Below are 18,824 nucleotides of genomic sequence, written 5' to 3' on the forward strand. Positions count from 1 at the left end.
CCTCTTTACTGAGAGCTAAGGCTGTTGCTAAAGGTGAGGCTAATGCGCTAATGATGGTTTATTTACATTTATAAGCAACTTTTATTCATTAAAAAATTTTAAAAATCACTAATGTGTTAAACATGTTTTTACATTTATGAACAACTTTAATTTATGTATAGCTTATGTGCTAAATATGTTTTATTTATTTTTATGAGCAACTTTCATTCCTTAAATGTATAGCTAATGCAATAAAGATGTTTTACATTTATTAGGTGTAGCTTATGTGCTAAAAATGTTTTATTTATATTTATGAACAACTTTGCATTTATTCGCTAAAAGTATAGCTAACATGCTAATGAAGTGTTATTTACATTTAAAGGGTTAGTTCACCCCAAAATGAAAATTATGTCATTAATTACTCACTCTCATGTCGTCCCAAACCCGTAAGACCTTTGTTTATCTTCGGAACACAAATTAAGATATTTTTGATGAAATCTGAGAGCTCTCTAACCCTCCCATATACAGCAATGCAACTGTAATGTTCCCAAGTCCAGAAATGTAGTAAGGACATCGATTAAACAGTCCATGTGACATCAGTGGCTCAACTTCAGTTTTGTGAAGCTACGAGAATACTTTTTGTGCGCAAAGAAAACAAAAATAACAACTTTATTTTTCTCCCCTGAGTTAGGGTTGGGCAATGTCTACCAAATTGGCATTGGATGATGTCTACGGTGAAACATCGTGATGGACAATGACATTGGTGGGGGGGGGGGAAGCGTGAAACAAATACCGCATTCTACAGAGCCACTAAAAGGTTAGCTGCTTGCTAACGGTAGCCTGTTGCATTACAGTACATGACAGTATTGAAAAAGAAATTGTATTGAAATATTATTGAAATTTCAATAATAAGGGTTTCTGTAGTACACTTCATTTCCTTTCCAAACTTAATTTGCTTTCCGTCAGCTTAACATCGTGATGTATGTCAGCCATCAGCGATGGATGATGGCATCGTCTATCAGCCCAACCCTACCCTGAGTTACTGTCTTCCGCCATTTTGGAGCGTAATACAACACATATGCACGCTTTACCCTAAGCATATATAATGCTGATTACATTCATGTGCGCGCTTTCCCCCCGAACGTAAACAACTCCGAGTATGTAGATTACGTTCTTGAGTATTCTCCAACATGGCGGAAGACGTAACTCGGGGGAGAAGAATAGTTAAATAAATTATGTTATTTTTGTTTTCTTTGCACACAAAAAGTATTCTCGTAGCTTTGCAAAACTGAAGTTGAGCCACTAATGTCACATGGACTGTTTTACCGATGTCTTTACAACATTTCTGGACCTGAACTAACACTTTAAGAACAAGTTTATCTTCATTTTTTTAAAAAGCTTTCCCAAATGCAGAAAAGACAAAGTCCAAAACACAATTCCTAGGCCATAAAACTAGGTATGTGAAATCAGCATACAGTATAAGAAAAATTTGGTGTCAATCAAATATGTAAATATACTACATGCAACAGCCTTTTAGTAGGCTACCTGACAGATATTAAACAAATAAATAGCCCAGGCATATTGTATTGCAAAAATCAAAGTCTTGACAAGAAAAACAAACAAGGATTATGCATCCTTCACAGCGGGTTATCTGAAGTCCGACAGTAATTGTCTTTTGCTACAGAAGTAGAGTGTTGATAACTGTAGCTGCAATGCTTTTAAAGACATGAAAACAGAGATGGAACTTCTCAGAAACTGTCAGCACAATCTCTAGAAGTTGCATCTGTAAATTTATTCTCTCTTAACCACTGCCATCTCAAATATTAGTTGGGAAGTCATGGCCTAGTGGTTAGAGAGTTTGACTCCTAACCCTAAGGTTGTGGGTTTGAGTAAATGGCAAGCAATACAACAACTCAAATAAAGCCAAATTGAACAAAACACAGAACAAACAAAAACATAAATGTCTGCCCACACCGCTGTGTGTGTGTGCACTTTGTGTTTGTGTTCACTGCTGTGTGTGTGTGCACTTTGGATGGGTTAAATGCAGAGCACGAATTCTGAGTATGGGTCACCATACTTGGCTGTATGTCACTTCACTCACTCACTCACTCAATTAAGTCAATCATCAGGTGCTGAACAACTGGTCGAACATCCTGACCTATCTGCATATTTTCTTTACACTTTGAGAGCATGCACATCTTTACCAATCCAAATAGGTCTGACATATACAGAATCCTTTTGTGGTTGCTTGTCTGAACTGACCTTCATAACCACTAACTGATAGTATGTACACAGCAACATGGAAAACAATGCACGGCAAAGTAATAAAAAAACCCTGAAGCATTGCTTACTTTTGAATACTGTAAAAAAGTTGCATGATTCGAAGGTCTTACCGCAGTTTCACACACCAAGCGACACAGTATGTTGTTCGTTGGAGACATGTCACCGGGGTGAAAGAACACTAGTTCTCACATCTCTCATATGACTAAATGAGTGCTTTGCACCATGTGGTGAGTGCACATTTCTACTGAAGATCATTATGGGATGCATCACTGACAGGGACCCCGCTACTTTTTTATTCTCTTTCATTTTGGGCACAGGACCGGATCATTCGTCAGAGTCAGTGACAGATGGGCCCGTACCAAGCCGCATTCCCACAGTCCTACGCTACCAATTACTCAGAGCTCTGTTGCGTCTCTGAGCCAAACGGATGATGGCCCTGATGAAACGTGATCAAAACAGACGGAGGCTGGAAGAGAGGTAAACCATTTCCCTGTATAATGAAGGTATGGAACATGCGGGTGTATGACTACTATGAAAGTGATGACATTCAAAGAAGGTTAATGTCAACAAAACTTGATTAATTGGCTTGTTTGTCTGTCTAAACTTAAAAGAAAGAAAGTTTCTTAACTGAATTGTGTTTTTTATGCTTTTTTCATGATTTTCTCGCAATTTAAAATGCAGGATGCATTTAGTCTTTCATACTGTAGATTGACTTCCAAATGAATGTAAAAACCGTGGCTCTTAAGAATGTAGCACTGAACTCAAAAACTAATTTTTGTCAGGGGAAATGAATGAAAGTACAGCACCTCAGGTACCAACAACACCATAAAAACCCCATTATGCATGTTATGAATGCAACAAAAAGTAATAGACTACAACAAGGTTGTTAGGCTGTGCATCACCCCATTTCTAAACATTTCACTAAACATCTTGTGTGTTTTTTTTTTTTTCTTGAACAAGTTTGTCTTAACGCAGGGTTTTTATTCCTTAAACAGCAGCCAGTAAACAGAAGTGCTGATGCAGTGCTCAAGGGTTGGAGCTTTATTTCAATTGAAAAGCACAGAAGGTAAGACTCATTCAAGTCCTTGAGACAATAAGCATAATAAGAGGAGAAGCAATGATTCAGCAGGAACAATTCAGCGCAGTCCAGAAGGACCTGCAAGAGTGGAAGGGCTTTGATTGATCTAGTTTGCACAATCCCGTTCGCCAGCAAATAAGTTTGTTTTGCCATTAAAGAACAGACAAATCAAGGAAAAGTTCTTAGGACTCAAATGGACTCCTAAAAAGAAGCAAAATATTGTTTTACTCATCATATTTCCTCATTTTTTACATGCTTCTGAGGACATAATTTTACTAAATTTTACCGAAAATTAAGCCTGTTTCAAAACCTTTTAGCATTTTAATAACATTATATAATTGTATGGCTATAATGAGAATCATCCAGAATTATTCATAATACATAAAAAGCATTATATATATATATATATATATATATATATATATATATATATATATATATATTAGGGCTGTCAAATGATTAATCACGATTAATCACATCCAAAATAAAAGTTTTGTTTACATAATATATGTGTGTATACTGTGTATATTTATTATGTATATATAAATACACACACATGCATGTATATATTTAAGAAGAATATGTTATGTTTATATATTAAAAAGAAGCAAAATATATTTATATATAATATAAAATATAAGAATATAAATATATAAATGTATATACATGTAAATATTTTCTAAATATAATATTTATGTGTGTGTATTTATATATATACATAAAAAATATACCCTGTACACATACATATATTATGTAAACAAAACTTTTATTTTGGATGTGATTAATCATTTGACAGACATAAAAAATAAATAAACATATATATATATATATATATATATATATATATATAATTATATATATATATATATATATATATATATATATATATATATAAATATAAAATACACCCTGACGGGGGTGGTTTATTTTAAGGGGACAAAAATCGCAATGCAAACAAAATCATAATGGTCTTATTTCTTTTAAGCAGAAGGTTTAATTTTCTTTAAACGATACATATCTTTTATCAAAAAGAAAGAAAAAAAAAAAAAAAACTGGACATGTTTTTTTGTGAGATTCACCCTCTCTCTCTCTCTCTCTCTCTCTCTCTCTCTCTCTCTCTCTCTCTCTCTCTCTCTCTCTCTCTCGAGATTAACAATATAATAGGCACCTAATTACTCCATATGACACTTTGCTGGTTGTAAAATTGCTTTATGATTACAAGACAGCAAATGAATAAAATAGCAGTTACAAAGGGAAACAAGGAGTTCTCTGTGGAAATCCCATGGCATATTTATGTAGATTAGCTGCATGTTTTATATACGAGAGGGATACATCCAAAAGAGATGCAAGAACTTTCCTAAAACGTGTTAAAAAACTAATTTGATCTGTGAGGATGTTCTTAATGAGTTTGACTCTGTTTAGTGAACTGATCACAGTCCAGAAATATTTCAGAAGCTCTAGCTCAATTTCTCTCAAGCTCAATATTTACAGGGGTCAAAAGCCCATTAAAGTTGTCTGAAGTCAATCTCCGAGGAAAATTGGGTTGCTCGAGTCAGCAGTGTTAGTTAACCAATTGAGTGACACTAAAACTTCAAACCCTGGAACAGAATTGATTTGTTTATTACTAATTGATAAGAAATGGGGTCATACAAAAGTATCATTAGAGTTTCATAATTACGAAATGAAACCTCTGTATCCATGTATCCAAGTTAATATATAAAAATAAATTAATAACTTAACTGAATGGTGACAAACAGATGGACAGATAGATGGAATGAACGATAGATAGAACTAGATGTGTAGATATAGATGATAGATAGATAGATAGATAGATAGATAGATAGATAGATAGATAGATAGATAGATAGATAGATAGATAGATAGATGATAGGAGTAAATACATAAATTTATATTTGTGTTATTTAACGTTTGCGTCGTGTCCTACATATGCATTTGACAGTTTTTCTTCATTTTGAGAAATACTGAATTTGTATTTGTGCGAGTGAGATGAATAAATACATGCTGACATTTAGTCTAGAACTACAGTAACATCATGTTCACACAGTGCACACAATCCCTCTGCACTTACTTCTTATTTCTCTCAACATGAGGACAGGAGAGCTGTCAGTCAACACATGAGAAAACAAAGAAACTGGCATTGCTTATTTGAAAAAGTCAGTCAGATATTTTCTTGTAAATTAAAAAGTAATCCATTACTTTACTAGTTACTTGAAAAAAGTAATCTGATTATGTAACTTGCATTACTTGTAATGCGTTATCCCCAACACAGACAGATAGATAGACAGAAAGACAGATAGACAGACAGACAGACAGACAGACAGAGAGATATATAGTATTAACTTTTTCCCCGCCATTGACGAGTTATCTCGTCATGTAGAAGACAACGCTTCCCCGCCATTGACGAGTTTTTATGGCTTTTTGTGTTTTCACTGTTATACACACAGGGGCGCTATTACACATCTTCTGAACGAGTACAAAACCTCCCGAACAAACACCACACATGAACAGCATGGAAAAACTAGCGATCTCTTATTTAAACAGATGCATGTGATAAATAATGCGATCATCAGCAATAGACAGCATATAAATGAAAACTGCATAATGTTATGGAGTAAAATGATGATCCAGGAAGTGGCTGAGCAAGATTTGGAGGTGTTGATGGAAGTGATGGAATATTATCCAGATGTAGTTTTTGATAAAAATGTGATTTTTCACCTTTTTGCTCAAAATTAAAAAGAATTTTGAAACCTACCTATATTCAGGTGTTGATAAAAAAAAAGAATGCTTTAAGCTAGAATAAAACAGGTTTTTTTATTTTATTTTTTATTTTTTTGGTTAAGCTTTGATCTTTATTTTGGTGTATTGCATATTCAAATATTCATACAGCAAAATATACTGTAGGCCATTAAATTATAGTGAAAATAATCAAAATCGCTGGCGGTGGCTGGCAACTTTTAAAAAAAATGCTGGCAGGGAAGGAGTTAAAATCCATTTTTTGTATAAACATATTTTGTCTTTGATTCTTCACATGAAATATGACGTTTTCATGAGATTCACTTATCCCTCTGGGAGAGTGCAGATAACTAGTAGAAAGTTCATAGTCTTTTTAGAGTAACAAAATCTGAGTCTCACTCTTGACAGTTACAACTGAGAGTGAGAACTCGTATGACGTGACACCTGATCAAGTGTGCAATGTGAGACTGGCTGCCGAATTAATCAAAATCTCTCCACAAGACAGACTAATCATTAAACGATGTCCGCTGCAACTCTAGCAGCTTAAAACCATAGAGTGGCCATAGATCGCTAAAAATTTGTCTATCCTCCTAGGTTTGATTTCTAAATGCAAATGTCTGGATACAGGTGGCAGATATGGTTTTCCGAGCAGCGCAAACAGCCGACATCTCCCCTGAGTGTTAATAGAAGGTTGTGTGTCTGTGGTTTTCACACTTTTTTCCTCCATTCAATCATCAGTTAAGGTGTTGTTCCTAACCATTAGGAAAGACAGATACATGCGGGAATACAAGCTGTCTTCACGGGGTTCATATGAAGGCTAGCAGATATAGCTTGCGGCGCTCAGAATCAGTCATGCTCTCAAACTCATCAAGTGTGAGTAACTGACGGCCTCGCTGACACCTTCACAGTGATACTGAAGAAATAAATACAAAAAATATCTCTCGCTGCATTCGAGAACTTGCGGATTCGAAAATCATGCAGGATCAAAAGCAAATGTGCTGTTTTTCATTAAAATGTGTAATTTTTTGTGTCCCCTTGGGTCCTGAAGACATATTTGACGTTGAAACGTGCAGATGGCTCTGTCTGGCACTTTGTTATCTCCATGGTAACCTCACAATGGATTATCTAAATAAAGCGATGATTCATGAGCATACAGTGTACATTTACATAAGGTGACAATGCATTAGGAAACCAGCTGGCTGGTTGCAATTAGAAATATGGACTGTGGTCGCATCCTGGTGTCTAGATGAACACATTATATAAATAACCTGAATGTTCTCATTAAAAATAATCGCAGGTGAAACTCGCGGGAATGGTGAGTAGGAAAAGGCTCGTCCTTGGTGCCCTCTGCAGCTACGCCATTTGTTGCTTATTAAATCACTCTTTCTCCGTCCGCTGTGATCTCTTGCAGTCTCTCCGGTGGATATATGTTCCAGTGTGAACCCGTAAACCTCATTCGCTTCTCTCGTGCCTGCAACGAGTGGGGTGGGGGGGGGTTATTAAGTTCTAATGAAACCCAACTGATCTACATGCAGAGCAGCAGAGTGACCCCATCGCTTCATTTCCACCCGTTCATTCCTGTCTGGTCAACTGCAAAGGCATGTTGTGCAAGCCCTTAAAGAAGGGATCCATACACCATTAGCAGCCCGCTGTGGCCCGAACCCCATGCTGCTCGGCTTAAAAAGATGCTAAGACAAGGGGGGATCTGTGGTGAAGAACAGGGGCTCAGCAGGGAGCCCGTGGCCCAATAGCCATCTCTCCAGGAACAGGACCCTGAGAGAAAGCCCGGGGCCATGGAGCAACACATGCTCAATAAAAGAACTCAAGCTTCAACGAGTCTGTCCCATCAAGCTAACAGGACCTAGCGGGCGTAGAGATCTTTCACTCTTTCTTTTCTACGTTTCCAGCTTGCTTAATCAGCCTCTTTAAAAAGAGGTTTTGATCTGGTTCATAAACTATAGTTGAGGGAATTTCTGCAACAAAGTTAGAAGAATGGACAAATACAAAACAGCTGAGAGCCCTTTGGTTGATAGAATGCTACAGATGCATTTTTTGTTGATAATGTAGAATCTCTCTGGGAAAAGTGAAATTGCCTCTTCCTGATAACTCCATCTCTGGTTGATAGCTCGAAGTAGAGATGAATTTTAGGAAGTGCAGAGATTTCCCAGTGGTGAAATTTGTGCATATAACTCTACCACTGTGGTCAGATTCTGCTTTATGTTGTTAAAACACTTGGGACCCGATATTTCAAATGCTAACCACTTCTGTATTCGTGACTCGATACTTCAGCTCTCCATAGATGTCAGGTTTTGCCATCCCATGGTTTTATGTGTAATTCCTCTTCAATTGCTGGAAAAAAGTACCAAATTCCTCTGAAAACATGCTCTGTGTTTGAATCCACAGCCCGAAACCCTGAGCTAAGCCTTTTCAGCTGTAGTCTCAGCACTGGATCACATTTCTGGAACTACAGAATAACCCGTGTTTCTGAAGACACACAAAATCATATCGACACCGGCTACATGAATCTGGGCCTTTAAACTCCCTTATCATTTTACACGAGAAGCTTACCCTGTCCATGCCCTTTCTCTCTCCAGAATTTGACACATCTGTGATGTTGAGCTGAATCGGGCTGCAGAATATAAGGCCCTGTCACAACACAGTTAAAAATGTTTTAATATGCTCCCTTAATATCCAGACAAGGTGAAGAAATGGGAATGGGAGGTATTAAAGCATGTCAATGTCAATCCTAAAAACATATCACAATATTACAGGCTCAAACTCACATGACACATATCTTTAAAGACATCTGCTTGTGTTTACGTTAGGGCAGGGTGAAAAAAAAATGGGTCAGTAACTGTGAAATATTTGGCACTAACAGTGCTAATTAATCCACAATGTGTTTTGGACTGCAATTTATGCCACTCAGCATGAACATGTAGACACCTCTTCATTAAAAAACCAAGGACTGTAACGTAAAGGACATGCCCACCTATCCAAGAGTCTGTCATTACTGCATTGCTCTTACTAAGCCTTGAGCTATCTGGCATATCCATATTAGTGATATGCTAATACTTGATAAATTAAGGCAGCTGGCTGTTTATTCTCAGGTAAAAGAAAAAAATGAAAATTAAAAAAAAAAAAAAATCAGGGAAAATGGTTAAAATGGACTCATTGGGTGGTTTAAGTGAATAAACAGCCGCGCTTCTCTTTTCTTATTATAATTGTGTCCTTGTTCTGTTTTAAGGCTCAGCAAATACCCAACAGTTACAAAACAGTTGCCAAACAATCAGAAATGACAATGAGGACGAGGCTAATTTCCATAATTTACCACTTGTTTACCTACAATCACAATGGCTACTTTGACAAGCGTATTTACTAGCAGGTGACTCAAATTGGCATTTATATGCAAAAAGACAAGGGAACCAAATTCAATATGAATATTTTCTGGCCATTTTCAAAACCTGAGAGAAGATGACAGCTATAAAATTAGTAATTGATGGCAAAGAATAAGTTGTGTGGCAGACATCTAGACGTCAATATCAATCAAACTGGAGTCACTCTGAATTAACCGAACAGTGTGAACAGAACCGTATTTAGCAGTACTACCTTTATTGACAACCATATTATGCCACTGTATGAACTAAGCCATCAAGAGTTTGGTTGTTCAGTGCCAAGATGACTGGCAGTGCAGGAGCCATCCGACTTGTAAGAGGTGAAGTAAAGAAATCAGGATCAAACCTCGCACACAGCATAGCCTCTGGCAGGAATCCCACTATTTTACTACCAGGGATGCTAAACTTAACTCCAGCGCATAAACTTCCTCTTTCACGGCACTGTGGTGTGCTACTTTGTCTCAGTCAAATACAGCCTTATGGTGCCTTGCATAGCTCGGAGGCAAGAGACCGATTCCTTTGGTGAGTGTGCTACCCCTCACTGGCAGCCTGAGGGTAACCTATATACCAATGCAAATCACAGCCATTTGTCGGAAAGATACATTCTGTTTTAGCACAGGGGTGCCAGCGTTAGGTGACCAGGACGGCAGCATGCTGCTGCGCGGAGAAGGGAAAGTTTTTGCCACAGAAGGGTAATTCATTTCTTTACGGAGGGCCGTGTGGAAGCAGGCATGCACAAACCTCTTGAGCTTGATGTAATTCCAGCCTTAGGTGGTTAACTTGTAAAGGCTGATCAATTATTTACAGCATTTTTTTGTTCTACTCTGTAAAGAAGCCTCAAGGGAGATGCTGAGAGCTGCTAGCAATGACAGGCTTCATATCGACTCCTCAGCATCGGCATGCTCTCTGCACTCCTCCAATTAACAAAGTGACGTGAACCTTTCTTATCTGAAAAGCATGTTAACAAATCACATTTCTAATTTGGTTAGCTGTTGCTGTACAAACATTTTGCAGCATAGACATAAGGTTGAGGACAATAGGTTCACAAACACTATGATGGGTAATTACCAAACAAATAAATTAATTTACATAAAACATAACCTATTATATTAGGTGCCTTATAATTAAAAAAAAACAAAAAAAAAAACATCAAAGCACATTCTTAGTAAATAAGTTCATTATATTTGAACGACAATAGCAGCACAACGCGATCACCTCATCACTTTTCATCAGCAGCTCATTAGTGAGGACACAGTAACTTGTAAAATTGATTCACTGTGGCTAAAGTTCCTGCTGTGCTGGTCACTTGCCCCCCAGCAGGGCATGCCATCAAGCTTTTTTTCAATTGATTTTATCTTTCATTAAAACTTCTTGACCTTTCTAACACTACTTAAAGTTAATGAAGGCAACTCTACAATGATCTGAAACATTTGCAAATTACTGCAAGAAATACAGCACTGCATGTGGACAACAACAAACCCAATCTCACACCTAAACTGCGTAAGTAAACTGCAATCCAGGTCATCCAAGTAGTGATGTATATCGTGAGCCACTTCATAAGTCAAGGCACAGGGTGAAATTAGTCATGACAGCTGCAGCGAGAGTTAGCCTGCCAAATTCTACATTCAAACAGAGAGCACACACAATGTGAAATACAAAGCCTGGGATTCCAGAATGCCAAGAATATATTTTTTTAAATAAATACATTAAATTAAATATATGGGATCTTTCCTAGATAAATAAATAGTCATAGAAATTTAAATGTGACTATTGTTCATGATGAAATTTCAATGCATCAGATATGGAATCACATAAATCACAAATTAAAATCTTGAAATCTTGACTACATTTTTAATTCAAATATTTAAATTACAATTATTTGAATATTTTTTAATTACTTATTGCCATTCAAATTTCATCTTTTTACTTTAATCAACTTGAATGTTCTAATCAAAACTGAATTGTGACCAAATTTCAGATTTCATGGTACATTGTATCATTTTGTCAGTCTTCATTTAATCAGCTTGTCAGAGCAATATATTTATTGATTATTGTGTATCTGATAGTATGCCATGCTTAAAGGGATAGTTCACCCCAAAATGAAAATTTTGTCATCATTTACTCATGTTGATCCAATCCTGTATGAGCTTCTTTCTTCTGTTGAGAACAAAATAATATATTTTAATGAATGTGGCAAACCAAACAGTTGAGGGTAACCATTGACTTCCAATAAAATACTCTGGAAGTTAATGGCTACTGTCAACTATTTGGTTTACCTGCATTCTTCCAAATAACCTGTTTTTGTGTTCAGCAGACAAAATAAATTCATACAGATTTGAAATGAAACAAGGATGAGTAAATGATACCGGAATTGTCAACCCCTTATGGTTCATTTCTTCAGGGTGAATTCAGGCAAATTGGTAAATTTTTGGGTAATTTAAATTTACTTAAATCACTCTGCTTAACAAAATCATTAATCTAAAACAATTAAGAGCTGCAAAAGATTAACACAACTCAATATTAACAGAAATCTTTAGCAGCTCTTAACTGGAGTTCAACAGATTGCAATAAATCTTCACCATCTCTCATACACTTCACTTCTGAACCCCAGCCAGAAGCTTCTCCTCTCAGCAGGCCTTAGTTAAAAAAGTTCCTGCTAACATGTGACCTCCAGTGCTACCCGAAATATCCAGAAAGGAATGAATGTTCGGCCTGTGGCTACCTCTACAAGCTTCATAGCAGGTCCAGCAGGGGATGTGTAGACCCCTCTAGCAGGCAGCGATGTTGTGAGGGACTCACCGTTAGGAGTTGCAGCGGCTGGAGCGCCGACGTTCCCTGAGCCGGTTTTAACTAAGAATGAATTGGGGCCAAACTCATCTTCTGACTCAGAGTCCTGGCCGGCCTGAGCCCCACTGTTACCTAGCAACCTTCCCTGGCTCTGATTGGCTGCATGGGAAGGGGGAGGGTAAGGGGAGTCGACAGGGGAAGAGGAGGCAGATGAGCAATGAAGAGGAAGACCTGTAGACCACAGACACAAACAACACACGGGGGAGAACTTAAAACACACCTCCCGATAACACCGCATAACCAGAAATTAATAAATGAACAGCAGCACAAACATGCAGAGAGAATAAATAAAGGCCATGAATGCACAGATAAAAGCTGTCTGTCTCGATTCATCTGTCTTTAAACTTTAGATCTGCCCATTTGCTTATTTACTCCAAAATTACATTTTCCATAAACAAATTATTTTTTTTACATTTTCCAAAGACAGATTGACAGACTAACTTTAACAAAACAACAAATGGAACATTCAGAAAGGATCACTGGTGATCAAGAGTGATTGAAACTATTAATCAACGGTGAATAAATCAGTCATTGAGTGAATTTAACAAAAACATATCCAGGTCACCACATAAATATAAGTGTGTGTGTGTGTGTGTGTGTGTGTGTGTGTGTGTGTGTGTGTGTGTGTGTGTGTGTGTGTGTGTGTGTGTGTGTGTGTGTGTGAGAGAGACCCTGGACCACAAAACCAGTCTTAAGTCGCTGGGGTATATTTTTAGCAGTAGCCAAAAAAAAAAAAAAAAAAAAAAAAAAAAACATTATATGGGTCAAAATTATCGATTTTTCTTTTGTGCCAAAAATCATTAGGATATTAAGCAAAGATCATGTTCCATGAAGATATTTTGTAAATTTCCTACAATAAATATATCAAAAATGTAATTTTTGATTAGTAATATGAATTCATTTGGACAACTTCAAAGGCGATTTTCTCAGTATTTGGATTTTTTTTGTTGCACCCTCAGATTCCAGATATTCAAATAGTTGTATCTCTGACAAATATTGTTTGATCCTAACAAGCCATACATCAATGGAAAACTTATTTATGATGATGTATAAATCTCAATTTTTGAAAAATTGACACTTAAGACTGGTTTTGTGGTCTAGGGTCACACACATATTATATATAAATAAATAATTGCATTAAATTTGCATTGGGTTGGGGTAAAATAAATCAGACATGACCTGATTCTTGAAAAGTTTTGTGAGACTGACCCACATTACATAAAATCAAATTTACACAACAAGTTATACAAGCAATGATATTACAGTACTTTGACAAAGTAATAGAACAACTTTCACAGCACATGAAAATGAAATAGCCTGCTGGGCTATTTTATATACACACACACACACACACACACACACACACACACACACACACACAAACCACTTGATTTGTTCCCACTAAAATAGTGTTTTTTTTTTTTTTTTTTTAGTAAACCCATTAGAGACATGAGACTGCATAAGAACAATAGCAGCATTTTTACATACAATTCTGTGGCAAGATATAAATATCCACGAGTGAACATTTCAAGTACAAAAATACTCCCATAAGTTCACAAAGTTTCCCAACTGTAGGACTTACATGGGTTTTATGCTGAGAACAATGTGTTTTAGTCTTTCCTTACACTGTCATATGGAAGGAGCTGACAAGCTGACAGGAAATATCATTCAACGTTAAAGAAAAATGTTGCCTTATATTTCTGGTACAAACACATGCAATTACTGCAAGGACGAGGTACAGCTGATTGAGTGAAAGATAATTAAGAAACAATTAGTGAAATTACCATATGATTCATTGAAATGCCAATCAAGCCTCCCCTCTGTTCTATACTCATCATTCATCACTTTAATTTGACAAGTCTTAAAAGACAGTATAATATAATATAATCCATCTAAAATGAGCAGAAGAACTTGCAAAGATGGTAAACAACAGCAAATTACTTTTTACTTTCAAAGCCAAGTCAAAGTAAACAATTTTATTCACTACTTTGGTTTTTAAGTAGAAATTGGCTGCAACACTGTTCAGCTGCAACAAAAGGAATTGTGTGTTCAAAACAAAAACATACAATGTTAGTTATTCCTAGTGCTTTTCATTCTTATGTAAATTTTGCCAGATTGCATATAGAAAGTCTTTGTGAACAATTTAAACAGTAAGTCATTGTGCTTGTGTTCATGAACGAGGTCAAATGACTGTTTGGTCAACATTTGAATGGTGCAAAAAAACTCATGAAAACTAACAAGAAAAAACATACCACCCCTCTCTATACTGTGATGTTCAGGTTATGAAATGACAGTAAATAGAGGGTTTTTAACTACCGGTATATTAAATGTTTAGATACTGTATATCCCGTTCTAAATGAATACTTCACTGATTTCATAATGAAGCATGAAAGTCTCTGAAGTGGAAATCTCTGAATCAACCACCGTTCAATCTCTGATCTCCTGCAGGGAACATGGCGCATAACAATGGAGGCTATTAAGAGAGTTGTACAATTGGTTTGGTACAACTGAAGAGAGAAAGGAATAAGGATTATTATTATTTTTTTTTTTACTTGCCAAGTTTGTAACTATTAGTGTCCATAACCTAAAATATCAGTTTTGTGGTGCTTCTCTTTGGTTCCCTGTGTCCACTGCACTCTTACAGTCTTGTTTCACTTATTACTCTAATGAGCCTGAATTCCTTTCAATTAAGTCTGAATTAAATACAAAGCTTTATTTGTAATCTGGGACAATTAGAATGATATAAAAGCCAGAAAAATAGCCTTCCTAATCATGAGTCAAATTATTTGCCCTGAACAGCTTGCACAAAAAGTTTGAGTCACTGAAAAATGTGAATTTAAATCTCAAAACATCCTACAGCAAGTTTCATTTTCCATTAATCACTTCTTCTCTGACAGAAGACTACTTATTAAAGTCCTTTAAAAGTATTGAAAGTCACAGAGAAACATGAGCAAGTTTTGCATTCCTGCGCTCACAGAGAAGTGCATTTGTCTTACAGGCTATGGAGGCCTGTTTTTAATTAATTCTAACTTGCGTAATTTATTTTAATTTCTCTGACTTCCAGAAGCGCTAAGAGAAGAATGTGAATTCTTGGGATTTTTTTTTTTTTTTTTTTTTTTGGTTGCTAAGGTATTTTGGGTGTTTTTTTACTGGTCAAAGTCAAAAAACCCATTAACATGTTTCTCTGATATTATTATTATTATTATTATTATTATTATTATTATTATTATTATTATCTAATAAATATTATGTAATATTTGTTTTTGCTGAAATTTTATTTACATTATTATTATTATAATTAGTAATGGTAAAAGTACTATAAATCAGCATAAATGTAATAATATATTTAAAACAATTATATTTATTATTTTATGTGATATAATATAAAACATTTAAATGTATTATTATTATTAGTAGTAGTAGTAGTAGTTTTAACTCAAAATAATATACATTAACCCTCTGGAGTCTAAGGGTATTTTTGGGGCCTGGAGAAGTTTTGTCATGCCCTGACATTTGTGCTTTTTTCAGTTTCTTATAAAATATCTAAATGGCTAAAGTCTAATCTCACTGTAATCAGCACACACTGGGCTATAATAATATGTGAGCAGCATGTATGTACATGATTGTGTTTTTGAGAAAAAAAAATGTTATGCGTGGTTAGTGAAAACAACTAAAAATGTTAAATCACTTGAATAAGGCAATAAAACACATATAGAAAATTCATCTTGTTTACTCACGAGAACTGGAGCTTGTAGCCTAGAATTTTTTTTTCTAAATGATGTGAAAATCATCTTGTTTACTCACTTACAGAAAACAATATATTGATTTTAAATTTTCTAAGACACTTTTTGTTGGTAAAAGTCATATGCGAGTAGGCGTCAACTATCATGAATTCACACCTGAGAAGACAAAGGCCTGCATAATGAGCTGCATAATGAGCCATTCAGTCAGCTGTGTCACTGAGAGGGATGAGTTACAAGAAAGAATGTGAGGACAAAATGTATATAATTTTATGTTTGTAGTTTATTTAGAATGTATTTAATTATCCCACAACATAATTTAATATTCACTTGTGAGTGCAGTTAAACAGTTTATTAGGAACAATCAAAGCTGACTTTCAACCTATTTTTTTTTTGCATCATTACTCCAGTCACACAATCCTTCAGAAATCCTTTTAACAATCTTATTTTCTACTAAAAAAAAAAACATTTATTAATATTATCATTATTATTATTATTATTATTATATTATTATTATATTATTATTATTATTATTAATGTTGAAAAGAGCTGAGAATATTTTTTTAGGTTTTTTAGGGGGGATAAATTGAAAGAACAGCAATGACTGTTACATTTGTTTGACAGTTTACATTTATTGTTACATTTATATTATGTACATCAAGCTTTTGAATGGTATAGTAGTGTATATTGTTATTGAAACTTCATATATTTCACTTGATTATACATTTAGTCAGGAATTATAGTTTGGAAAAAAGTCTTTGGAAAAAGTCTAACTAGTAAAATGTTTACACGTTATGTGAAAACTAGTACAAGTATATAAATAAATAAAAAGAGACTTACTCATGTTTATGATCTCTGCTGAATAAAGTGCTTCATTCTTTTTTCTGAGGAAATCCAAATCTCAAACCACATCACATCTTTTTGGGGTGAATTATGTCCTTATTCCTCTCATCGCAAAGCAAACAGTAAAATAAAAAAAAACTTGAAGAACAATCTCGCTGCGTTGTCTTCTGTTGTGTGGGCGTATTCAAAAGCCGCGCGCTTCAGTGAAACATTTGAATCTCAAAGGCGCGCTCGGCGCGGAGGCGTGGTCGCATTAGAAGATAATGAAGGAAGACGTGAAAAACGGACATCGGGTTGTTTTCATATGGATTACTTATCACAGAATATTGTTTCAGCAGCACTCGTTTAGTTTAAAAGTAGACATGTCAGGCTTTCTATAGATATCTCTCTCATGTCTCTTCGTTGAGTATTCACTGAGTTACAGTTCATTTTAATGACGCATTTGTAACTGAAGATCAGCGCAGACAAAGGCTGCAGACAGCACTCCTTGTTTGTTATCTTTATTTTATAAGTGCACAAAGTTTTGTTGTTATTATGTCTGTATACAAAAAAAAGTAGACCCTTTACAGATTCGATTGATGTATTGCTCTTCTCTGTACGATCAAAACTGAAAGTGTAATTTAAGTTATTTCACTATTTTTTTAAAAAAACAACATTATATTACAATCATAATTACAATTATTACCATTAATATACAAATTTATATTGATTTTCACTATTTTTTTATTATAATTACATTATATTATTATTATTATTATTATTATTATTATTATTATTATTATTATTATTATTATCAGTAGTAGTTGTAGTGCAAGTACTGTAAATATTAATATTAATTATATATATATACACACACATTTATATTTATTATTTCATGTTATAATATAAAGCATTTAAATGTATTACTTTATTATTATTATTATATTATTATCATTTGATCTGATATAATAATAAATAAACACTAGTATCATTTCAGATTGCAATAAATAAATAAATACATATATAAATAACTTGTAATTTTCTAATATAATAATCATAATAATCATCATCATAATAATAACAATAGTAATAAATATAAATTATTGCAAATATTAATTTATGTTGCAAATCAACGAAAAATAAAAATTTATTATTAACAACAATAATTATTATTATATGCAATGCCAGATAAAATAATAATAATAATAATAAAACATTATTAGTAGATGTATTTCTGACTGCAACAATTATATATAACATTTATTTTTAAGAAAAGATATCGAGTGAATGACTTGCTTGAACCTCTGCATTACTTAGATAGAAGAAAGACTTTTAACCCCTAACAGGTGTTTATTTCTTTAGTTGCTTTATACATCACAGTATTACAGCACTTCCTTCATACAGATTTCTGCAGCCTTATTTCCTCGTATTTTCCTTCTGACAAAAGACATAAGTTGCATCAGAGTTCTCTTTCAGGCTTTTGCTCTTATTTCAGTTCCTGACAGACTTTCCCCCGTGGCCTGCCCTTCAAGCCTGGCTGATGACTGCTGCGCTCCTGGGGCACGAACGTAGCGGGCCACCCACACTAACACAGGCCCTAATCTACTCAGGAGTCACCTAATTAAACGAGCAAGCGGACTACCAGAGGGCCCCGATTTGCAGGTAGGCTGAGATTTTTCTGTCGCCACAGCATCCCATTGTATCTTCCCATCTCCCAGGAGACCCCGGCTGAACACAGAGCCAATTGCGAGGGCAATTGGTACAAACAGCAGGGGCAGGTTTCTTCTCTGCTCGGCCTCAATGCTTGAATTACACCGCCCTGGCCTTTGGGCCGTCTTCAAATGTACTTTGCACTCTGAAACGAACATCAAAAGCCCGCCGAGTAAAGATGCTTTAGTCAGTGAGGCTTTTAAATAGGACGTCACACCA

At 35.2% G+C, this 18,824-nt stretch overlaps 1 protein-coding gene across 12 annotated transcripts in view; it reads right to left on the bottom strand.

The window, feature by feature from the left end:
• LOC109104259 (teneurin-4) overlaps positions 1–18,824 on the bottom strand; it is a 216,645-nt gene that overhangs the window by 101,853 nt on the left and 95,968 nt on the right. For 10 of the 12 annotated variants that reach the window (XM_042770964.1, XM_042770963.1, XM_042770961.1 and 7 more), the window contains exon 4: positions 12,286–12,504. The exons of 1 other annotated variant lie outside the window; for it this stretch is intronic. In XM_042770964.1, the coding sequence (XP_042626898.1) occupies positions 12,286–12,504 (219 nt within the window). The remainder of the gene's footprint in view (positions 1–12,285; positions 12,505–18,824) is intronic. One more of the 12 variants, XM_042770956.1, reaches the window with a different exon arrangement.

This window comes from Cyprinus carpio, chromosome A15 (assembly GCF_018340385.1).
Source record: "Cyprinus carpio isolate SPL01 chromosome A15, ASM1834038v1, whole genome shotgun sequence".
In the NCBI taxonomy this organism is placed as follows: domain Eukaryota; kingdom Metazoa; phylum Chordata; class Actinopteri; order Cypriniformes; family Cyprinidae; genus Cyprinus; species Cyprinus carpio.